Below are 26300 nucleotides of genomic sequence, written 5' to 3'. Positions count from 1 at the left end.
CTGTCCTTCCTGGAAACTGAATAGCCCTCAATGTTTAGTTCCCAACCTTGGTCACCTTGGAACCATGTCTCCGTAATCCCAACTATATTATATCCCTTTACACCTATCTGTGCAACAAATTCATCCATTTTATTTTGAATGCTCTGCGCGTTCAGGTACAAAACCTTAAGGCTAGTCATTTTAACGTACCTTGACCTGTCCCTACATTTTTAACAGTGTTATTATCTGATACAGGCCCTTGATTTCTCTTCTCATCACATTTTTTACTCTCCTTTCTGTTTTCTTCTCTTATTCCTAATTCCTCCTGGTCTGAATCCTTACATAGGTTCCCATCCCCTTGCCATTTTAGTTTAATCCCTCCCCAACCGCTCTACCAAGACCCTCCCAAGGACACCAGAGCCGGTCCTGTCCGGGTGTAACATTTCCAGTTTTTGCTGGTCCCACCTCCCCCAGAACCTGTTCCAATGCCCCTGAAATCTGAAACTCTCTCCCTCACACCATATCTTCAGCCACATATTCATCCGATGCATCCTACTATTTCTACTCTGACTAGCGTGTGACACTGGTGGTAATCCTAACATCACTACCTTTTGAGGTCCAACTCCTCAACTTTCTTCCTAACTACAGGGGAGGGATTCTCTGACCCCGGGCCGGGTCGGAGAATTGCCGGTGAGGGGGGTGCAATTCACATGCGCCGGTCTGCTGATTCTCCGGTCACCAGAGAATCGGTGCAGGCGCGGCGCCGGTAAAATAAGCGGGCCGCTCTCCATGGCACACACACACACACACACACACCCCCCCCCCCCGGCGATTCTCCATGCGGGATAGGCCAAGTCCTGCCAGCGCCGTTCATGTGTGGTCCTACCCACCGGGACTTCGGTATACATCCTGCGGGGGGGCTGCCTGGTGGGGGAGGAGGGGGAATCCGACCACGGCAGGGGGGCCTCCACTGTGGCCTGGCCTGCGAACGGGGCCTACCGATCGTCGGGCCGGCTTCTCCTGGTGGGGGCCTCCACCAGCCCCTGTAGCTCTCCGCCAAGCTGCGTCGGGGCCGGCGCGGTGAAGACCAGTTGCGCGCGTTTGCGCTGGTCGCAGCGTGCATGCGCAGACCCGCGGTGCCCGTTTGATGCCGGTATCGGCAGCTGGAGCTGCCATGCTGACTCCTTGTAGGGCATAGAATTGCTGCTCCTGGGGGCCTGCTGACGTCGGCGTTTACGACGGCGTCAACACTTAGCCTCAGGATCAGAGAATTCCACCCCGTATATTCTGTTTTCAGGACCTCGTCCCTTTTTTTAATGCTGTTGGTACCTACATTTACCACAGCCACTGGCTGTTCACCCTCCCCCCCCTCCAGAATGTCCTGTAACCACTCCCAGACATCCTTGACCCTAGCACCAGGAAGGCACCATACCATCCTGGAGTCTCATTTGTGGCCACAGATATGCCTATCTATTCTCCATACAATGAATTCCCTATAACCATTGCATTCGCACACATTTTGCTCCTCCTTTCTGCAACAGAACAAATTTGTCTGTTGCTGATTTCCCTTGAGGTGCCATTCCCCTCAACGGTATCTCTGTTCTGCAGGGGAATGGCCAAAGGAGATTCCTGCACTACCTGCCTTGATTTGTCAGTGGTCACCCATTCCCTTCCTGCCTGCAGAGTCTGAGTCTGCGGAATGACCACCTCTCTATACCTCTCTATACGTGCTATCCACAACACTCTCCACTTCGCGGATGCTCCACAGTGTCCCCAGCCGCCACTCTAGCTCCGAAACCTGGGCTTCCAGGAGCTGTAGCTGGAGACACTTCCTGCACATGTGCTGGCCCTGGGCACTGGGCAATGTTCCTGACCTCTCACATGGAGCAAGAGGAACAGATAAAGGCTTTGAGCTCCCCTGCCATGACTTACTCCAATAAATGAAACCTTTGGAAGGTGCCTGTATTAGATTAAATCCAATTCTCTATGGCCCTTCCTTCCTTGTCCTTGTTGCTGCCAGTTAGAGCCCTTACAGATTTTAAACGACAAAAGGTATTTTCAAGCGATAATTGATGAAAGTTGTAAAGACTTACCGACTACTTACTAATCAGCTTTCTTCCTTGTAGTCTCAGCTGCAGGAGGGCAAGTCCACGGTCCGAAGATTTAAAAGTTACAAAGCAAGGAGAAAAAAACATCTTCCCACTCTGCACTGAATCCCTGCTCTGCTTCAAATTCCCAAATTTAAAGCCACTCTGCCTGTGGGCTGACTCCGGATGTGACTGCTGCCCCACTGCTCGTGCGCAAAGCTCACGTGTAACGCTCCCTCTCCCGTCTTTCTTTTGATGGAGCTGACACATGTATATAACTAAGACCCTGAAAATATGCAGGGTGGGGCGGTTAGTTCATATTGGTGTGGGGAAAGGGGGTAATTTCTATGATGCGTTAATATATGGTCTTTTTGTACACTTTGCAAAAATAGTGAAAATCTGAATAAAAAATTTCAATAAAAAAGAGGTTTGACAGGATTAATGAAAAGCTGTCTGTGCAGGTGGAGAGACTAACCAGGAGAGTGTCTGAGTGGGAAGTGGATGGGTCAGTCTGGGGGGGGAGGCGGATTGTAAAAAAAGAGGCTGAACTTTGGACACTTTTTTAAAAAAAACACAACTCTTTTTTTTTTACAGGTGGTTTGATAAATCTTTAAGTTTTATTGTCTTTAAGAACGGTAAAATCGGTCTGAATGCTGAACACTCGTGGGCAGACGCACCCATCATTGGCCATTTGTGGGAGGTAGGATTATCATCAGTGTCCCAGCGTACTGAACGTCAAACTGCAAAAAGAGACTTCTTCAGCTGCCATAGTTTGTTGTGAATATGTTTCCAAAAAGCCAACAATTTAAAATTGTCACAGAGGATGTGAGGAGATTGGGAAGATTCTCTGAAGCCTGTGTTTTTCTGACATTGTTTTGCCAGAGAGAATGAGAGAACTGACACCTTTCTGCATTGACAGACACACAAGGGATGATCATGGGCCAGTGGGATTCATTCAATCAGAGAATGGTTACAACACCGAAAGAGACCACTCTCCCTTCTAACTCTGCTGACACTGAAGTAACAATTCACCAAATGCCAATTTCCTGCCTTCAGCCCATGCGCATTCTTCCTTTTCAGAGAATAATCTAATTCCCTCTTCAATATCTCAACTGACTTGTCTCCACCACACTCTCAGCGTTGACCCTGTCTCCACCACACTCTCAGCATTGACCCTGTCTCCACCACACTCTCAGCATTGACCCTGTCTCCACCACACTTTCAGCATTGAACAAAGGAAAGTACAGCACAGGAACAGGCCCTTTGGCCCTCCAAGCCTGTGCCGACCATGCTGCCCGTCTAAACTAAAATCTTCTACACTTCCTGGGTCCGTATCCCTCTATTCCCATCCTATTCATGTATTTGTCAAGATGCCCCTTAAATATCACGATCGTCCCTGCTTCCATCACCTCCATCGGCAGCGAGTTCCAGGCACCCACTATCCTCTGTGTAAAAAAGGACTTGTCTCGTACATCCCCTATAAACCTTGCCCCTCGCACCTTAAACCTATGCCCCCTAGTATTTGACCCCTCTACCCTGGGGAAAAAGCCTTTGACTACCCATTCTGTCTATGCCCCTCATAATTTTGTAGACCTCCATCAGGTCGCCCCTCAACCTCCGTCGTTCCAGTGAGAACGAACAGAGTTTATTCAACCGCTCCTCATAGCTAATGCCCTCCATACCAGGCAACATACTGGTAAATCTCTTCTGCACCCTCTCTAAAGCCTCCACATCCTTCTGGTAGTGTGGCGACCAGAATTGAACACTATACTCCAAGTGTGGCCTAACTAAGGTTCTATACAGCTGCAAAATGACTTGCCAATTCTTATACTCAATGCCCCAGCCAATGAAGGCAAGCTGGCCGTATGCCTTCTTGACTACCTTCTCCACCTGCGTTGCCCCTTTCAGTGACCTGTGGATCTGTACACCTAGATCTCTCTGACTGTCAATACTCTTGAGGGTTCTACCATTCACTGCATATTCCCTACCCAAAATGAATTACATAACATTTGTCCGGATTAAACTCCATCTGCCATCTCCCCGCCCAAGTCTCCAAACGATCTAAATCCTGCTGTATCCTCTGACAGTCCTCATCGCTATCCACAATTCCACCAACCTTTGTGTCACCTGCAAACTTACTAATCGGACCAGTTACATTTTCCTCCAAATCATTTATATATACTACGAACAGCAATGATCCCTGCGGAACACCACTAGTCACAGCCCTCAAATTAGAAAAGCACCCTTCCATTGCTACTCTCTGCCTTCTATGACCTTGCCAGTTCTGTATCCAACTTGCCAGCTCACCCCTGATCCCGTGTGACTCCACCTTTTGTACCAGTCTGCCATCAAATGCCTTACTGAAGTCCATATCGACAACATCCACTGCCCCCATCTCCACCACACTCTCAACATTGACCCCGTCTCCACCGCACTCTCAGTATTGACCCTGTCTCCACCACACTCTCCGCATTGAGCCCGTCTCCACCACACTCTCAGCATTGACCCCGTCACCACCACACTCTCCGCATTGACCCTGTCTCCACCACACTCTCAGCATTGACCCTGTCTCCACCACACTCTCAGCATTGACCCCGTCCCCACCACACTCTCAGCATTGACCCTGTCTCCACCACACCCTCAGCATTGACCCTGTCTCCACCACACCCTCAGCATTGACCCTGTCTCCACCACACTCTCCGCATTGAGCCCGTCTCCACCACACTCTCAGCATTGACCCCGTCTCCACCACACTCTCAGCATTGACCCTGTCTCCACCACACTCTCAGCATTGACCCTGTCTCCACCACACTCTCCTCGTTGACCCTGTCTCCACCACACTCTCAGCATTGACCCCGTCTCCACCACACTCTCAGCATTGACCCTGTCTCCACCACACTCTCAGCATTGACCCCGTCTCCACCACACTCTCAGCATTGACCCTGTCTCCACCACACTCTCCTCGTTGACCCCGTCTCCACCACACTCTCAGCATTGACCCTGTCTCCACCACACTCTCAGGATTGACCGTCTCCACCACACTCTCAGCATTGACCCCGTCTCCACCACACTCTCAGCATTGACCCCGTCTCCACCACACTCTCAGCATTGATCCTGTCTCCACCACACTCTCAGCATTGACCCTGTCTCCACCACACTCTCAGCATTGACCCTGTCTCCACCACACTCTCAGCATTGACCCCGTCTCCACCACACTCTCAGCATTGACCCCGTCTCCACCACACTCTCAGCATTGACCCCGTCTCCACCACACTCTCAGCATTGACCCCGTCTCCACCACACTCTCAGCATTGACCCCGTCTCCACCACACTCTCAGCATTGACCCCGTCTCCACCACACTCTCAGCATTGACCCTGTCCCCACCACACTCTCAGCATTGACCCTGTCTCCACCACACTCTCAGCATTGACCCCGTCTCCACCACACTCTCAGCATTGACCCCGTCTCCACCACACTCTCAGCATTGACCCCGTCTCCACCACACTCTCAGCATTGACCCCGTCTCCACCACACTCTCAGCATTGACCCCGTCTCCACCACACTCTCAGCATTGACCCTGTCCCCACCACACTCTCAGCATTGACCCTGTCTCCACCACACTCTCAGCATTGACCCCGTCTCCACCACACTCTCAGTATTGACCCTGTCTCCACCACACTCTCAGCATTGACCCCGTCTCCACCACACTCTCAGCATTGACCCTGTCTCCACCACACTCTCAGCATTGACCCTGTCTCCACCACACTCTCAGCATTGATCCTGTCTCCACCACACTCTCAGCATTGACCCTGTCTCCACCACACTCTCAGCATTGACCCTGTCTCCACCACACTCTCAGCATTGACCCTGTCTCCACCACACTCTCAGCATTGACCCTGTCTCCACCACACTCTCAGCATTGACCCTGTCTCCACCACACTCTCAGCATTGACCCTGTCTCCACCACACTCTCAGCATTGACCCTGTCTCCACCACACTCTCAGCATTGACCCTGTCTCCACCACACTCTCAGCATTGACCCTGTCTCCAAAGACGTGCAGGTTAGGTGGATTGGCCTCAAATTGCCCTTGGTGTCCAAAAAGGTGAGGAGGGATTATTGGGTTACGTGGATAGGGTGGAAGTGAGGGCTTCAGTGGGTCGGTGCAGACTCGATGGGCCAAGTGGCCTCCTTCTGCACTGGCTGTTCTATGTTCTATGTTCCACCAAACACTCAGCATTGACCCAGTCTCCACCACACACTCAGCATTGACCCCATCTCCACCAAACACTCAGCATTGACCCAGTCTCCACCACACACTCAGCATTGACCCAGTCTCCACCACACACTCAGCATTGACCCCATCTCCACCAAACACTCAGCATCGACCCTGTCTCCATCACACTCTCAGCATCGACCCTGTCTCCATCACACTCTCAGTATTGACCCCGTCTCCACCACACTCTCAGCATCGACCCTGTCTCCACCACACTCTCAGCATCGACCCTGTCTCCATCACACTCTCAGTATTGACCCCGTCTCCACCACACTCTCAGCATCGACCCTGTCTCCACCACACTCTCAGTATTGACCCCGTCTCCACCACACTCTCAGCATCGACCCTGTCTCCACCGCACTCTCAGCATTGACCCCGTCTCCACCACACTCTCAGCATTGACCCCGTCTCCACCACACTCTCAGCATTGACCCCGTCTCCACCACACTCTCAGCATTGACCCCGTCTCCACCACACTCTCAGCATTGACCCCGTCTCCACCACACTCTCAGTATTGACCCCGTCTCCACCACACTCTCAGCATTGACCCGGTCTCCACCACACTCTCAGCATTGACCCCGTCTCCACCACACTCTCAGCATTGACCCTGTCTCCACCACACTCTCAGCATTGACCCCATCTCCACCAAACACTCAGCATTGACCCCATCTCCACCACACTCTCAGCATTGACCCCATCTCCACCACACTCTCAGCATTGACCCCGTCTCCACCACACTCTCAGCATTGACCCTGTCTCCACCACACTCTCAGCATTGACCCTGTCTCCACCACACTCTCAGCATTGACCCCGTCTCCACCACACTCTCAGCATTGACCCCGTCTCCACCACACTCTCAGCATTGACCCGGTCTCCACCACACTCTCAGCATTGACCCCGTCTCCACCACACTCTCAGCATTGACCCCGTCTCCACCACACTCTCAGCATTGACCCCATCTCCACCACACTCTCAGCATTGACCCCATCTCCACCACACTCTCAGCATTGACCCAGTCTCCACCACACTCTCGGCATTGACCCCGTCTCCACCACACTCTCGGCATTGACCCCATCTCCACCACACTCTCAGCATTGACCCAGTCTCCACCACACTCTCAGCATAGACCCTGTCTCCACCACACTCTCAGCATTGACACTGTCTCCACCACACTCTCAACATTGACCCTGTCTCCACCACACTCTCAGCATTGACCCTGTCTCCACCACACTCTCAGCATAGACCCTGTCTCCACCACACTCTCAGCATAGACCCTGTCTCTACCACACTCTCAGCATTGACACTGTCTCCACCACACTCTCAGCATTGACCCTGTCTCCACCACACTCTCGGCATTGACCCCGTCTCCACCACACCCTCAGCATTGACCCTGTCTCCACCGCACTCTCAGCATTGACACTGTCTCCACCACACTCTCGGCATTGACCCTGTCTCCACCACACCCTCAGCATTGACCCCATCTCCACCACACCCTCAGCATTGACCCTGTCTCCACCACACTCTCAGCATTGACCCCGTCTCCACCACACTCTCAGCATTGACCCCGTCTCCACCACACTCTCATCATTGACCCTGTCTCCACCACACTCTCAGCATTGACCCCGTCTCCACCACACTCTCAGCATTGACCCCGTCTCCACCACACTCTCAGCATTGACCCCGTCTCCACCACACTCTCAGCATTGACCCTGTCTCCACCACACTGTCAGCATTGACCCTGTCTCCACCACACTCAGCATTGACCCTGTCTACACCATACTCAGCATTGACACTGTCCCCATCACACTCTCAGCATTGACCCTGTCTACACCATACTCAGCATTGACCCTGTCCCCACCACACACTCAGCATTGACCCTGTCTCCACCACACTCTCAGTATTGACCCCGTCTCCACCACACTCTCAGCATTGACCCCGTCTCCACCACACTCTCAGCATTGACCCTGTCTACACCACACTCTCAGCATTGACCCCGTCTCCACCACACACTCAGCATTGACCCTGTCTACACCAAACACTCAGCATTGACCCCGTCTCCACCACACTCTCAGCATTGACCCCGTCTCCACCACACTCTCAGCATTGACCCCGTCTCCACCACACTCTCAGCATTGACCCTGTCTCCACCACACACTCAGCATTGACACTGTCTCCACCACACTCTCAGCATTGACCCCGTCTCTACCACACTCTCAGCATTGACCCTGTCTCCACCACACTCAGCATTGACACTGTCTCCACCACACTCTCAGCATTGACCCTGTCTCCACCACACTCTCAGCATTGACCCCGTCTCCACCACACTCTCAGCATTGACCCTGTCTCCACAACACTCTCAGCATTGACCCTGTCTCCACCACACCCTCAGCATTGACCCTGTCTCCACCGCACTCTCAGCATTGACACTGTCTCCACCACACTCTCGGCATTGACCCTGTCTCCACCACACCCTCAGCATTGACCCCATCTCCACCACACCCTCAGCATTGACCCTGTCTCCACCACACTCTCGGCATTGACCCTGTCTCCACCACACCCTCAGCATTGACCCCATCTCCACCACACCCTCAGCATTGACCCTGTCTCCACCACACTCTCAGCATTGACCCCGTCTCCACCACACTCTCAGCATTGACCCCGTCTCCACCACACTCTCATCATTGACCCTGTCTCCACCACACTCTCAGCATTGACCCCGTCTCCACCACACTCTCAGCATTGACCCCGTCTCCACCACACTCTCAGCATTGACCCCGTCTCCACCACACTCTCAGCATTGACCCTGTCTCCACCACACTGTCAGCATTGACCCTGTCTCCACCACACTCAGCATTGACCCTGTCTACACCATACTCAGCATTGACACTGTCCCCATCACACTCTCAGCATTGACCCTGTCTACACCATACTCAGCATTGACCCTGTCCCCACCACACACTCAGCATTGACCCTGTCTCCACCACACTCTCAGTATTGACCCCGTCTCCACCACACTCTCAGCATTGACCCCGTCTCCACCACACTCTCAGCATTGACCCCGTCTCCACCACACTCTCAGCATTGACCCTGTCTACACCACACTCTCAGCATTGACCCCGTCTCCACCACACACTCAGCATTGACCCTGTCTACACCAAACACTCAGCATTGACCCCGTCTCCACCACACTCTCAGCATTGACCCCGTCTCCACCACACTCTCAGCATTGACCCCGTCTCCACCACACTCTCAGCATTGACCCTGTCTCCACCACACACTCAGCATTGACACTGTCTCCACCACACTCTCAGCATTGACCCCGTCTCTACCACACTCTCAGCATTGACCCTGTCTCCACCACACTCAGCATTGACACTGTCTCCACCACACTCTCAGCATTGACCCCATCTCCACCACACCCTCAGCATTGACCCTGTCTCCACCACACTCTCAGCATTGACCCCGTCTCCACCACACTCTCAGCATTGACCCTGTCTCCACCACACTCTCAGCATTGACCCCGTCTCCACCACACTCTCAGCATTGACCCCGTCTCCACCACACTCTCAGCATTGACCCTGTCTCCACCACACTCAGCATTGACCCTGTCTACACCATACTCAGCATTGACCCTGTCCCCATCACACTCTCAGCATTGACCCCGTCACCACCACACTCTCCGCATTGACCCTGTCTCCACCACACACTCAGCATTGACCCTGTCTCCACCACACTCTCAGCATTGACCCCGTCCCCACCACACTCTCAGCATTGACCCTGTCTCCACCACACCCTCAGCATTGACCCTGTCTCCACCACACCCTCAGCATTGACCCCGTCTCCACCACACTCTCAGCATTGACCCTGTCTACACCACACTCTCAGCATTGACCCCGTCTCCACCACACTCTCAGCATTGACCCTGTCTCCACCACACTCTCAGCATTGACCCTGTCTCCACCACACTCTCCTCGTTGACCCTGTCTCCACCACACTCTCAGCATTGACCCCGTCTCCACCACACTCTCAGCATTGACCCTGTCTCCACCACACTCTCAGCATTGACCCCGTCTCCACCACACTCTCAGCATTGACCCTGTCTCCACCACACTCTCCTCGTTGACCCCGTCTCCACCACACTCTCAGCATTGACCCTGTCTCCACCACACTCTCAGGATTGACCGTCTCCACCACACTCTCAGCATTGACCCCGTCTCCACCACACTCTCAGCATTGACCCCGTCTCCACCACACTCTCAGCATTGATCCTGTCTCCACCACACTCTCAGCATTGACCCTGTCTCCACCACACTCTCAGCATTGACCCTGTCTCCACCACACTCTCAGCATTGACCCCGTCTCCACCACACTCTCAGCATTGACCCCGTCTCCACCACACTGTCAGCATTGACCCCGTCTCCACCACACTCTCAGCATTGACCCCGTCTCCACCACACTCTCAGCATTGACCCCGTCTCCACCACACTCTCAGCATTGACCCTGTCCCCACCACACTCTCAGCATTGACCCTGTCTCCACCACACTCTCAGCATTGACCCCGTCTCCACCACACTCTCAGCATTGACCCCGTCTCCACCACACTCTCAGCATTGACCCCGTCTCCACCACACTCTCAGCATTGACCCCGTCTCCACCACACTCTCAGCATTGACCCCGTCTCCACCACACTCTCAGCATTGACCCTGTCCCCACCACACTCTCAGCATTGACCCTGTCTCCACCACACTCTCAGCATTGACCCCGTCTCCACCACACTCTCAGTATTGACCCTGTCTCCACCACACTCTCAGCATTGACCCCCGTCTCCACCACACTCTCAGCATTGACCCTGTCTCCACCACACTCTCAGCATTGACCCTGTCTCCACCACACTCTCAGCATTGATCCTGTCTCCACCACACTCTCAGCATTGATCCTGTCTCCACCACACTCTCAGCATTGACCCTGTCTCCACCACACTCTCAGCATTGACCCTGTCTCCACCACACTCTCAGCATTGACCCTGTCTCCACCACACTCTCAGCATTGACCCTGTCTCCACCACACTCTCAACATTGGCCTCACGGTAGCATGGTGGTTAGCATCAATGCTTCACAGCTCCAGGGTCCCAGGTTCGATTCCCGGCTGGGTCACTGTCTGTGTGGAGTCTGCACGTCCTCCCAGTGTGTGCGTGGGTTTCCTCCGGGTGCTCCGGTTTCCTCCCACAGTCCAAAGATGTGCGGGTTAGGTGGATTGGCCATGCTAAATTGCCCGTAGTGTAAGGTTAATGGGGGGATTGTTGGGTTACGGGTATATGGGTTACGTGGGTTTAGGTAGGGTGATCATTGCTCGGCACAACATCGAGGGCCGGAGGGCCTGTTCTGTGCTGTACTGTTCTATTGACCCTGTCTCCACCACACTCTCAGCATTGACCCTGTCTCCACCACACTCTCAGCATTGACCCTGTCTCCACCACACTCTCAGCATTGACCCTGTCTCCACCACACTCTCAGCATTGACCCTGTCTCCACCACACTCTCAGCATTGACACTGTCTCCAAAGACGTGCAGGTTAGGTGGATTGGCCTCAAATTGCCCTTGGTGTCCAAAAAGGTGAGGAGGGATTATTGGGTTACGTGGATAGGGTGGAAGTGAGGGCTTCAGTGGGTCGGTGCAGACTCGATGGGCCAAGTGGCCTCCTTCTGCACTGGCTGTTCTATGTTCTATGTTCCACCAAACACTCAGCATTGACCCAGTCTCCACCACACACTCAGCATTGACCCCATCTCCACCAAACACTCAGCATTGACCCAGTCTCCACCACACACTCAGCATTGACCCCATCTCCACCAAACACTCAGCATCGACCCTGTCTCCATCACACTCTCAGTATTGACCCCGTCTCCACCACACTCTCAGCATCGACCCTGTCTCCACCACACTCTCAGCATCGACCCTGTCTCCATCACACTCTCAGTATTGACCCCGTCTCCACCACACTCTCAGCATCGACCCTGTCTCCACCACACTCTCAGTATTGACCCCGTCTCCACCACACTCTCAGCATCGACCCTGTCTCCACCGCACTCTCAGCATTGACCCCGTCTCCACCACACTCTCAGCATTGACCCCGTCTCCACCACACTCTCAGCATTGACCCCGTCTCCACCACACTCTCAGCATTGACCCCGTCTCCACCACACTCTCAGCATTGACCCCGTCTCCACCACACTCTCAGTATTGACCCCGTCTCCACCACACTCTCAGCATTGACCCGGTCTCCACCACACTCTCAGCATTGACCCCGTCTCCACCACACTCTCAGCATTGACCCTGTCTCCACCACACTCTCAGCATTGACCCCATCTCCACCAAACACTCAGCATTGACCCCATCTCCACCACACTCTCAGCATTGACCCCATCTCCACCACACTCTCAGCATTGACCCCGTCTCCACCACACTCTCAGCATTGACCCTGTCTCCACCACACTCTCAGCATTGACCCTGTCTCCACCACACTCTCAGCATTGACCCCGTCTCCACCACACTCTCAGCATTGACCCCGTCTCCACCACACTCTCAGCATTGACCCGGTCTCCACCACACTCTCAGCATTGACCCCGTCTCCACCACACTCTCAGCATTGACCCCGTCTCCACCACACTCTCAGCATTGACCCCATCTCCACCACACTCTCAGCATTGACCCCATCTCCACCACACTCTCAGCATTGACCCAGTCTCCACCACACTCTCAGCATTGACCCTGTCTCCACCACACTCTCGGCATTGACCCCGTCTCCACCACACTCTCGGCATTGACCCCATCTCCACCACACTCTCAGCATTGACCCAGTCTCCACCACACTCTCAGCATAGACCCTGTCTCCACCACACTCTCAGCATTGACACTGTCTCCACCACACTCTCAACATTGACCCTGTCTCCACCACACTCTCAGCATTGACCCTGTCTCCACCACACTCTCAGCATAGACCCTGTCTCCACCACACTCTCAGCATAGACCCTGTCTCCACCACACTCTCAGCATTGACACTGTCTCCACCACACTCTCAGCATTGACCCTGTCTCCACCACACTCTCGGCATTGACCCCGTCTCCACCACACCCTCAGCATTGACCCTGTCTCCACCGCACTCTCAGCATTGACACTGTCTCCACCACACTCTCGGCATTGACCCTGTCTCCACCACACCCTCGGCATTGACCCCGTCTCCACCACACCCTCAGCATTGACCCTGTCTCCACCACACTCTCAGCATTGACCCCGTCTCCACCACACTCTCAGCATTGACCCCGTCTCCACCACACTCTCATCATTGACCCTGTCTCCACCACACTCTCAGCATTGACCCCGTCTCCACCACACTCTCAGCATTGACCCCGTCTCCACCACACTCTCAGCATTGACCCCGTCTCCACCACACTCTCAGCATTGACCCTGTCTCCACCACACTCTCAGCATTGACCCTGTCTCCACCACACTCAGCATTGACCCTGTCTACACCGTACTCAGCATTGACACTGTCCCCATCACACTCTCAGCATTGACCCTGTCTACACCATACTCAGCATTGACCCTGTCCCCACCACACACTCAGCATTGACCCTGTCTCCACCACACTCTCAGTATTGACCCCGTCTCCACCACACTCTCAGCATTGACCCCGTCTCCACCACACTCTCAGCATTGACCCTGTCTACACCACACTCTCAGCATTGACCCCGTCTCCACCACACACTCAGCATTGACCCTGTCTACACCAAACACTCAGCATTGACCCCGTCTCCACCACACTCTCAGCATTGACCCCGTCTCCACCACACTCTCAGCATTGACCCCGTCTCCACCACACTCTCAGCATTGACCCCGTCTCCACCACACTCTCAGCATTGACCCTGTCTCCACCACACACTCAGCATTGACACTGTCTCCACCACACTCTCAGCATTGACCCCGTCTCTACCACACTCTCAGCATTGACCCTGTCTCCACCACACTCAGCATTGACACTGTCTCCACCACACTCTCAGCATTGACCCTGTCTCCACCACACTCTCAGTATTGACCCTGTCTCCACCACACTCTCAGCATTGACCCCGTCTCCACAACACTCTCAGCATTGACCCTGTCTCCACCACACCCTCAGCATTGACCCTGTCTCCACCACACTCTCCGCATTGAGCCCGTCTCCACCACACTCTCAGCATTGACCCCGTCACCACCACACTCTCCGCATTGACCCTGTCTCCACCACACTCTCAGCATTGACCCTGTCTCCACCACACTCTCAGCATTGACCCCGTCTCCACCACACTCTCAGCATTGACCCCGTCTCCACCACACTCTCAGCATTGACCCCGTCTCCACCACACTCTCAGCATTGACCCCGTCTCCACCACACTCTCAGCATTGACCCTGTCTCCACCACACACTCAGCATTGACACTGTCCCCACCACACTCTCAGCATTGACCCTGTCTCCACCACACTCTCAGCATTGACCCCGTCTCTACCACACTCTCAGCATTGACCCTGTCTCCACCACACTCAGCATTGACACTGTCTCCACCACACTCTCAGCATTGACCCTGTCTCCACCACACTCTCAGCATTGACCCCGTCTCCACCACACACTCAGCATTGACACTGTCTCCACCACACTCTCAGCATTGACCCCGTCTCTACCACACTCTCAGCATTGACCCTGTCTCCACCACACTCTCCGCATTGACACTGTCTCCACCACACTCTCAGCATTGACCCTGTCTCCACCACACACTCAGCATTGACCCTGTCTCCACCACACTCTCAGCATTGACCCTGTCTCCACCACACACTCCGCATTGACCCCGTCTCCACCAAACTCTCAGCATTGACCCTGTCTCCACCACACTCTCAGCATTGACCCTGTCTCCACCACACTCTCAGCATTGACCCTGTCTCCACCACACTCTCAGCATTGACCCTGTCTCCACCACACACTCAGCATTGACCCTGTCTCCACCACACTCTCAGTATTGACCCTGTCTCCACCACACTCTCAGCATTGACCCCGTCTCCACCACACTCTCAGCATTGACCCCGTCTCCACCACACTCTCAGCATTGACCCTGTCTCCACCACACTCTCAGCATTGACCCTGTCTCCACCACACACTCAGCATTGACCCTGTCTCCACCACACACTCAGCATTGACCCTGTCTCCACCACTTTCTCAGCATTGACCCTGTCTCCACCACACTCTCAGCATTGACCCTGTCTCCACCACACACTCAGCATTGACCCTGTCTCCACCACACACTCAGCATTGACCCTGTCTCCACCACACTCTCAGCATTGACCCTGTCCCCACCACACTCTCAGCATCGACCCTGTCTCCACCACACTCTCAGCATCGACCCTGTCTCCACCACACACTCAGCATTGACCCTGTCTCCACCACACTCTCAGCACTGACACTGTCTCCACCACACTCTCAGCACTGACCCTGTCTCCACCACACTCTCAGCACTGACCCCGTCCCCACCACACTCTCAGCATTGACCCCGTCTCCACCACACTCTCAGCATTGACCCCGTCTCCACCACACACTCAGCATTGACCCCTTCTCCACCACACTCTCAGCATTGACCCTGTCCCCACCACACTCTCAGCATTGACACTGTCTCCACCACACTCTCAGCATTGACCCAGTCCCCACCACACTCTCAGCATTGACCCAGTCTCCACCACACTCAGCATTGACCCTGTCAACACCACACTCTCAGCATTGACCCCGTCTCCACCACACTCTCAGCATTGACCCTGTCTACACCATACTCAGCATTGACCCCGTCTCCACCACACTCTCAGCATTGACCCCGTCTCCACCACACTCTCAGCATTGACCCTGTCTCCACCACACTCTCAGCATTGACCCTGTCTCCACCACACTCAGCATTGACCCTGTCTACACCATACTCAGCATTGACACTGTCCCCATCACACTCTCAGCATTGACCCTGTCTACACCATACTCAGCATTGACCCTGTCCCCACCACACACTCAGCATTGACCCTGTCTCCACCACACTCTCAGTATTGACCCCGTCTCCACCACACTCTCAGCATTGACCCCGTCTCCACCACACTCTCAGCATTGACCCTGTCTACACCACACTCTCAGCATTGACCCCGTCTCCACCACACACTCAGCATTGACCCTGTCTACACCAAACACTCAGCATTGACCCCGTCTCCACCACACTCTCAGCATTGACCCCGTCTCCACCACACTCTCAGCATTGACCCCGTCTCCACCACACTCTCAGCATTGACCCCGTCTCCACCACACTCTCAGCATTGACCCTGTCTCCACCACACACTCAGCATTGACACTGTCTCCACCACACTCTCAGCATTGACCCCGTCTCTACCACACTCTCAGCATTGACCCTGTCTCCACCACACTCAGCATTGACACTGTCTCCACCACACTCTCAGCATTGACCCTGTCTCCACCACACTCTCAGTATTGACCCTGTCTCCACCACACTCTCAGCATTGACCCCGTCTCCACAACACTCTCAGCATTGACCCTGTCTCCACCACACCCTCAGCATTGACCCTGTCTCCACCACACTCTCCGCATTGAGCCCGTCTCCACCACACTCTCAGCATTGACCCCGTCACCACCACACTCTCCGCATTGACCCTGTCTCCACCACACTCTCAGCATTGACCCTGTCTCCACCACACTCTCAGCATTGACCCCGTCTCCACCACACTCTCAGCATTGACCCCGTCTCCACCACACTCTCAGCATTGACCCCGTCTCCACCACACTCTCAGCATTGACCCCGTCTCCACCACACTCTCAGCATTGACCCTGTCTCCACCACACACTCAGCATTGACACTGTCCCCACCACACTCTCAGCATTGACCCTGTCTCCACCACACTCTCAGCATTGACCCCGTCTCTACCACACTCTCAGCATTGACCCTGTCTCCACCACACTCAGCATTGACACTGTCTCCACCACACTCTCAGCATTGACCCTGTCTCCACCACACTCTCAGCATTGACCCCGTCTCCACCACACACTCAGCATTGACACTGTCTCCACCACACTCTCAGCATTGACCCCGTCTCTACCACACTCTCAGCATTGACCCTGTCTCCACCACACTCTCCGCATTGACACTGTCTCCACCACACTCTCAGCATTGACCCTGTCTCCACCACACACTCAGCATTGACCCTGTCTCCACCACACTCTCAGCATTGACCCTGTCTCCACCACACACTCCGCATTGACCCCGTCTCCACCACACTCTCAGCATTGACCCTGTCTCCACCACACTCTCAGCATTGACCCTGTCTCCACCACACTCTCAGCATTGACCCTGTCTCCACCACACTCTCAGCATTGACCCTGTCTCCACCACACACTCAGCATTGACCCTGTCTCCACCACACTCTCAGTATTGACCCTGTCTCCACCACACTCTCAGCATTGACCCCGTCTCCACCACACTCTCAGCATTGACCCCGTCTCCACCACACTCTCAGCATTGACCCTGTCTCCACCACACTCTCAGCATTGACCCTGTCTCCACCACACACTCAGCATTGACCCTGTCTCCACCACACACTCAGCATTGACCCTGTCTCCACCACACTCTCAGCATTGACCCTGTCTCCACCACACACTCAGCATTGACCCTGTCTCCACCACACACTCAGCATTGACCCTGTCTCCACCACACTCTCAGCATTGACCCTGTCCCCACCACACTCTCAGCATCGACCCTGTCTCCACCACACTCTCAGCATCGACCCTGTCTCCACCACACACTCAGCATTGACCCTGTCTCCACCACACTCTCAGCACTGACACTGTCTCCACCACACTCTCAGCACTGACCCTGTCTCCACCACACTCTCAGCACTGACCCCGTCCCCACCACACTCTCAGCATTGACCCCGTCTCCACCACACTCTCAGCATTGACCCCGTCTCCACCACACACTCAGCATTGACCCCTTCTCCACCACACTCTCAGCATTGACCCTGTCCCCACCACACTCTCAGCATTGACACTGTCTCCACCACACTCTCAGCATTGACCCAGTCCCCACCACACTCTCAGCATTGACCCAGTCTCCACCACACTCAGCATTGACCCTGTCTACACCACACTCTCAGCATTGACCCCGTCTCCACCACACTCTCAGCATTGACCCTGTCTACACCATACTCAGCATTGACCCCGTCTCCACCACACTCTCAGCATTGACCCCATCTCCACCAAACACTCAGCATTGACCCCATCTCCACCAAACACTCTCAGCATTGACCCTGTCTACACCATACTCAGCATTGACCCTGTCCCCACCACACTCTCAGCATTGACCCTGTCTACACCATACTCAGCATTGACCCTGTCCCCACCACACACTCAGCATTGACCCTGTCCCCACCACACTCTCAGCATTGACCCTGTCTCCACCACACTCTCAGCATTGACCCTGTCTCCACCACACTCTCAGCATTGACCCTGTCTCCACCACACTCTCAGCATTGACCCCGTCTCCACCACACTCACAGCATTGCCCCTGTCTCCACCACACTCACAGCATTGCCCCTGTCTCCACCACACTCTCAGCATTGACCCTGTCTCCACCACACTCTCAGCATTGACCCTGTCTACACCACACTCTCAGCATTGACCCCGTCTCCACCACACTCTCAGCATTGACCCCGTCTCCACCACACTCTCAGCATTGACCCTGTCTACACCACACTCTCAGCATTGACCCCGTCTCCACCACACTCTCAGCATTGACCCCGTCTCCACCACACTCCCAGCATTGACCCTGTCTACACCATACTCAGCATTGACCCTGTCTCCACCACACACTCAGCATTGACCCTGTCTCCACCACACTCTCAGCATTGACCCTGTCTACACCAAACACTCAGCATTGACCCCATCTCCACCACACTCTCAGCATTGACACCATCTCCACCACACTCTCAGCATTGACCCCGTCTCCACCACACTCTCAGCATTGACCCTGTCTCCACCACACACTCAGCATTGACCCTGTCTCCACCACACACTCAGCATTGACCCTGTCTCCACCACACTCTCAGCATTGACCCTGTCCCCACCACACTCTCAGCATCGACCCTGTCTCCACCACACTCTCAGCATCGACCCTGTCTCCACCACACACTCAGCATTGACCCTGTCTCCACCACACTCTCAGCACTGACACTGTCTCCACCACACTCTCAGCACTGACCCTGTCTCCACCACACTCTCAGCACTGACCCCGTCCCCACCACACTCTCAGCATTGACCCCGTCTCCACCACACTCTCAGCATTGACCCCGTCTCCACCACACACTCAGCATTGACCCCTTCTCCACCACACTCTCAGCATTGACCCTGTCCCCACCACACTCTCAGCATTGACACTGTCTCCACCACACTCTCAGCATTGACCCAGTCCCCACCACACTCTCAGCATTGACCCAGTCTCCACCACACTCAGCATTGACCCTGTCTACACCACACTCTCAGCATTGACCCCGTCTCCACCACACTCTCAGCATTGACCCTGTCTACACCATACTCAGCATTGACCCCGTCTCCACCACACTCTCAGCATTGACCCCATCTCCACCAAACACTCAGCATTGACCCCATCTCCACCAAACACTCTCAGCATTGACCCTGTCTACACCATACTCAGCATTGACCCTGTCCCCACCACACTCTCAGCATTGACCCTGTCTACACCATACTCAGCATTGACCCTGTCCCCACCACACACTCAGCATTGACCCTGTCCCCACCACACTCTCAGCATTGACCCTGTCTCCACCACACTCTCAGCATTGACCCTGTCTCCACCACACTCTCAGCATTGACCCTGTCTCCACCACACTCTCAGCATTGACCCCGTCTCCACCACACTCACAGCATTGCCCCTGTCTCCACCACACTCACAGCATTGCCCCTGTCTCCACCACACTCTCAGCATTGACCCTGTCTCCACCACACTCTCAGCATTGACCCTGTCTACACCACACTCTCAGCATTGACCCTGTCTCCACCACACTCTCCGCATTGACCCTGTCTCCACCACACTCTCAGCATTGACCCTGTCTCCACCACACTCTCAGCATTGACCCTGTCTCCACCACACTCTCAGCATTGACCCCATCTCCACCACACTCTCAGCATTGACCCAGTCTCCACCACACTCAGCATTGACCCTGTCTACACCACACTCTCAGCATTGACCCCGTCTCCACCACACTCTCAGCATTGACCCTGTCTCCACCACACTCAGCATTGACACTGTCTCCACCACACACTCAGTATTGACCCTGTCTCCACCACACTCTCAGCATTGACCCCGTCTCCACCACACTCTCAGCATTGACCCCGTCTCCACCACACTCTCAGTATTGACCCTGTCTCCACCACACTCTCCGCATTGACCCTGTCTCCACCACACTCTCAGCATTGGCCCTGTCTCCACCACACTCTCAGCATTGACCCCATCTCCACCACACTCTCAGCATTGACCCAGTCTCCACCACACTCAGCATTGACCCTGTCTACACCACACTCTCAGCATTGACCCCGTCTCCACCACACTCTCAGCATTGACCCTGTCTACACCATACTCAGCATTGACCCCGTCTCCACCACACACTCAGCATTGACCCTGTCTCCACCACACTCTCAGCATTGACCCCATCTCCACCAAACACTCAGCATTGACCCCATCTCCACCAAACACTCTCAGCATTGACCCTGTCTACACCATACTCAGCATTGACCCTGTCCCCACCACACTCTCAGCATTGACCCTGTCTACACCATACTCAGCATTGACCCTGTCCCCACCACACACTCAGCATTGACCCTGTCCCCACCACACTCTCAGCATTGACCCTGTCTCCACCACACTCTCAGCATTGACCCTGTCTACACCACACTCTCAGCATTGACCCTGTCTCCACCACACTCTCAGCATTGACCCCGTCTCCACCACACCCTCAGCATTGACCCTGTCCCCACCACACTCTCAGCATTGACCCCGTCTCCACCACACTCTCAGCATTGACCCTGTCTCCACCACACTCAGCATTGACCCTGTCTCCACCACACTCTCAGCATTGACCCCGTCTCCACCACACCCTCAGCATTGACCCTGTCTCCACCAAACTCTCAGCATTGACCCTGTCTCCACCACACTCTCAGCATTGACCCTGTCTCCACCACACTCTCAGCATTGACCCCGTCTCCACCACACTCTCAGCATTGACCCTGTCTACACCATACTCAGCATTGACCCCGTCTCCACCACACTCTCAGCATTGACCCTGTCTCCACCACACTCTCAGCATTGACCCTGTCTCCACCACACTCTCAGTATTGACCCCATCTCCACCAAACACTCAGCATTGACCCAGTCTCCACCACACTCTCAGCATTGACCCCGTCTCCACCACACTCTCAGCATTGACCCCGTCTCCACCACACTCTCAGCATTGACCCCGTCTCCACCACACTCTCAGTATTGACCCCGTCTCCACCAAACACTCAGCATTGACCCAGTCTCCACCACACTCTCAGCATTGACCCCGTCTCCACCACACTCTCAGCATTGACCAAGTCTCCACCACACTCTCAGCATTGACCCCGTCTCCACCACACTCTCAGCATTGACCCTGTCTCCACCACACACTCAGCATTGGCCCTGTCTCCACCACACTCTCAGCATTGACCCTGTCTCCACCACACACTCAGCATTGACCCTGTCTCCACCACACTCTCAGCATTGACCCCGTCTCCACCACACTCCCAGCATTGACCCCGTCTCCATCACACTCTCAGCATTGACCCCGTCTCCACCACACTCTCAGCATTGACCCCGTCTCCACCACACTCTCAGCATTGACCCCGTCTCCACCACACTCTCAGCATTGACCCTGTCTCCACCACACTCTCAGCATTGACCCCGTCTCCACCACACTCTCAGCATTGACCCCGTCTCCACCACACTCTCGGCATTGACCCTGTCCCCACCACACTCTCGGCATTGACCCCATCTCCACCACACTCTCGGCATTGACCCCGTCTCCACCACACTCTCGGACAGTAAATTCCCGATCCTCACCTTTCCCATAAGACCATAGATATTGGAGCAGAATTATGCCATTCAGCACATCGAGTCCGCTCTGCCATTCAATCACGGTTGATATGTTTCTCATTCCCATTCCCCTGCCTTCTGCCCATAACCTTTGATCAGTTGTTCATCAAAAAATCATCTTATTAATGAAGATCACCAGATTTGTGCTTGACGTGCTACCTGCAGGGCCACAGACCAAGTGCTGAAAGGTGGAATTAGACAAATGAGTTCTTTCTTACAACATAAGAAGCAGGAGTAGGCAATTTTATTCCTCTCGAGCCTGCTCCGCCATTCAATATGACCACGGCTGATCACATCCTGGCCTCAACTCCACCACACTGCCCGTTCTCTGTAACCCTTCAGCCCATTATCAATTAGAAATCTGTCTTACTCCTCCAATTTACTCACTGTCCCTGCATCCACCGCACTCTGGTGTAACGACTTCCTCAGATTTACAACCCTTTGGGAGACATTATTTCTCCTCATCTGTTGAAAGTTTACTACCCCTTATCCTAAAACTATGACCTCTCCTTCTAGGTTGACCCACAAGAGGAAGCATCCACTTCACGTCTACTTTATCCATACCTTTTACCATCTTACACAATGAGATCTCCACTCATTCTTCTAAACTTAGAGAGTATAGGCCTTAACTATTTAATCTCTCTTCATGAAACAAACCCCATATCATAGATTATCATAGAATTTACAGTGCAGAAGGAGGTCATTCGGCCCATCGAGTCTGCACCAGTTCTTGAAAAAAGCACCCTACCCAAGGTCAACACCTCCACCCAACACCAAGGACAATTTTGGACACATGGGGCAATTTATCATGGCCAATCCACCTAAACCTGCACATCTTTGGACTGTGGGAGGAGACCGGAGGAAACGCACGCACACACTGGGAGGATGTGCAGACTCCGCACAGACAGTGACCCAAGCCGGAATGAACCTGGGACACTGGAGCTGTGAAGCAATTGTGCTATCCACAATGCTACCGTGCTGCCCCTATCTTTGGAATCTATCTAGTGAGCCTCCTTTGAACTGCCCCCAATGTCACTACATCATTCCTCAAATAAGGTGACGAAAACTGTGCCCAATAACCCAGGTGTGGTCTTGCCAATGCATTGTATAGTTGCAACATCAGTTCCTGACCTTTTATATACTTTTTTTTTAGCTTTAAATGCCAACATTTCATTTGCTTTCTTTCCTTTTTTGCAATTAAGGGGCAATTTAGCGTGGCCAATCCACCTACCCTGCGGATCTCTGGGTTGTGTGCGTGAGATTCATGCAGACACGGGGAGAATGTGCAAACTCCACATGGACAGTGACTCCGGGCCAGGCTCGAACCCGGATCCTCAGCGCTGTGAAGCAGCAGTGCTAACTACGCCACCATGCCACCCCACTTTCTTTATTACCTGCATACTAGTTTTAAGCGGCTCATGCATGAGGGCACCCAAATCTCTCTGCATCGGAGCATCCCCAAAGTCTCTCCCCATTTAGATAAGTTGCCATTCCATTTTTCCAACCATAATGGTTGACCTCGCAGTTATCCCTATTAAACACCATCTGCCACACTTTGGCCCACTCTCCTAACCTATCTATATCCATTTGTAAGGTTCTTATATCCTCATTGCAGCTTACTGACCCATGTTTTTTTAGTGTCATCTGCAAATTTGGCTATAGAATCTCCTATCTGGTATCCAAGTCATTAACATAGATTGTAAATAGTTGGGGCCTTGAACCACCTATTCTTGTGTCGTCTTCAAATTTGGCTATAGAACCTTCTACCACTGTATCCAAGTCGTTTATGTAGAGTGTAAATAGCTGGGGCTCAAGGACCGAACGCTATGGCACTCCACTAGTTATATCTTGCCACCCAGAGAAAGACCCATTTATCCCAACTCTCTGTCAGCCAGCCTTCTATCCAAGCTAACAAATTACCCCTAATCGCCTGTGATCTAACCTTGTGAATTAACCTTCTGTGCAGCACCTTGTCAAATGCCTGCCGCAAGTCCAGATATAGTACATCTACAGGATCCCAATTGTCCACTTTGCTTGTTACATCTTCGAAGAACTTTAGCAAATTGGTCAAGCATGATTTACCGTTCATAAAACCATGCTGACTCTGATGGATTGTGTTTTGACTTTCCAAATGTCCTGATATTACTTCCTTCATAACGGATTCTAAAACTCTCCCAACAGCAGAAGTTAAACTAACTGGTCTATAATTTCCCACATTCTGCTTCCCTTCCCTTTTGAATAAGGGAGTTACATCAGCATTTTTCCAATCCACTGGAACCTTTCCCATATCCAGGGAATTTTGGAATATTATAACCAATGGATCCACTATCTCTGCTACCAATTCCTTTAACACCCTAGTATGTAGGCCATCAGGCCGTGGGGACTTGTCTGCCCTCAATCTCAACAGTTTGTTGAGTACCATTTCCCTGTTGATGCTGATTGTTCTAAATTCCACCTTTTCTATTACCTCTGAATTGCTCGTTCTTATAGGAATGGTACCACTGTCCTCCACTGTGATAATTGGGGCAAAATATTGATTTAACATCTCCGCCATTTCTGTGTTCTCCACTATTAACTCTATGGTTTCATCTTCCAAGGAACCAATATTCACTTTTGCAACTTTCTTCCCTTTTATGTAGTTATAGAAGCTTTTGGTATCCTTTTTGATATTTTGCGCTCGCTTTCTTTCATAATTTACCATTGCTCTTTTTATTATTTTTTTTAGTAACCCTTTGTTTATGCTTGAAAGATTCTCAATTTTCCAGGCTGCCATTGGCCTTTATAGTTTCATAGAATTTACAGTGCAGAAGGAGACCATTCGGCCCATCGAGTCTGCACCGGCTCTTGGAAAGAGCACCCTACCCAAGCCCATACCTCCACCCTATCCCCATAATCCAGTAACCCCACCTATCACTAAGGGCAATTTGGACCCTAAGGGCAATTTATCATGGCCAATCCACCTAACCTGCACATCTTTGGACTGTGGGAGGAAACCGGAGCACCCGGAGGAAACCCACGCACACACGGGGAGGAAGTGCAGACTCCACACAGACAGTGACCCAAGCCGGGAATCGAACCTGGGACCCTGGAGTTGTGAAGCATTTGTGCTAGGCACTATGCTACCGTGCTGCCCTTTACAACATGATATAGTTAGTTTTTTTTTCTTTATTTTGTCCTTCACCTCTTTGTTTAGCCATGGATGTCTTTTACCCCTCTGACCATCTTTTTTTCCTCTCTGGAACCTCTCTGGAATATACTTTAGTCTTGAGGGATTGAGTATCTCCTTAAACAACTGCCACTGCTCAGTGGGTCCCTAATTATGCGGACAAGGCCCGCCCACTCATCACGTCCACAGTTATTCCTCTGATGGCTGAGGCTCGCCAGGCCTTCAACCACATCAAGGCGGACATCGCCAAGGCCACTATGCTGTCCTACCTTTTAGCCTTCCTGCCCATTCTACTTGGGCCACAACTGTCCTCGAGCCGATGTAATTACCTTTGTTTAATTCCAGAACGCAAGTGTGGGACTCCACTTTCTCACCCCCAAACTGAATTTTGAATTCTGCTATACTATAGTCATTACTCCCTGGAGGATCCTTAACTGCGTAGCCATTAATTAATCCCTCCTCGTTACACAGTATCAAATCCAGAGCAGCGCTGGGGAGGTGGTGGGAGCAGGTACGATAGCAGCATTTAAGGGGCATCTAGATAAATA

General features: G+C 53.2%; 1 protein-coding gene across 5 annotated transcripts in view; it reads left to right on the top strand.

Annotated features, from left to right (window-relative positions):
* cpt1ab (carnitine palmitoyltransferase 1Ab (liver)) overlaps positions 1-26300 on the top strand; it is a 119407-nt gene that overhangs the window by 70943 nt on the left and 22164 nt on the right. For all 5 annotated transcript variants that reach the window (XM_038807333.1, XM_038807332.1, XM_038807331.1 and 2 more), the window contains one exon: positions 2661-2766. In XM_038807333.1, the coding sequence (XP_038663261.1) occupies positions 2661-2766 (106 nt within the window). The remainder of the gene's footprint in view (positions 1-2660; positions 2767-26300) is intronic.

Source organism: Scyliorhinus canicula, chromosome 9, assembly GCF_902713615.1.
Source record: "Scyliorhinus canicula chromosome 9, sScyCan1.1, whole genome shotgun sequence".
NCBI classification, from domain to species: domain Eukaryota; kingdom Metazoa; phylum Chordata; class Chondrichthyes; order Carcharhiniformes; family Scyliorhinidae; genus Scyliorhinus; species Scyliorhinus canicula.
Note: the sequence above shows the minus strand (reverse complement) of the source record. Positions and strands in the feature narration are given on the sequence as shown.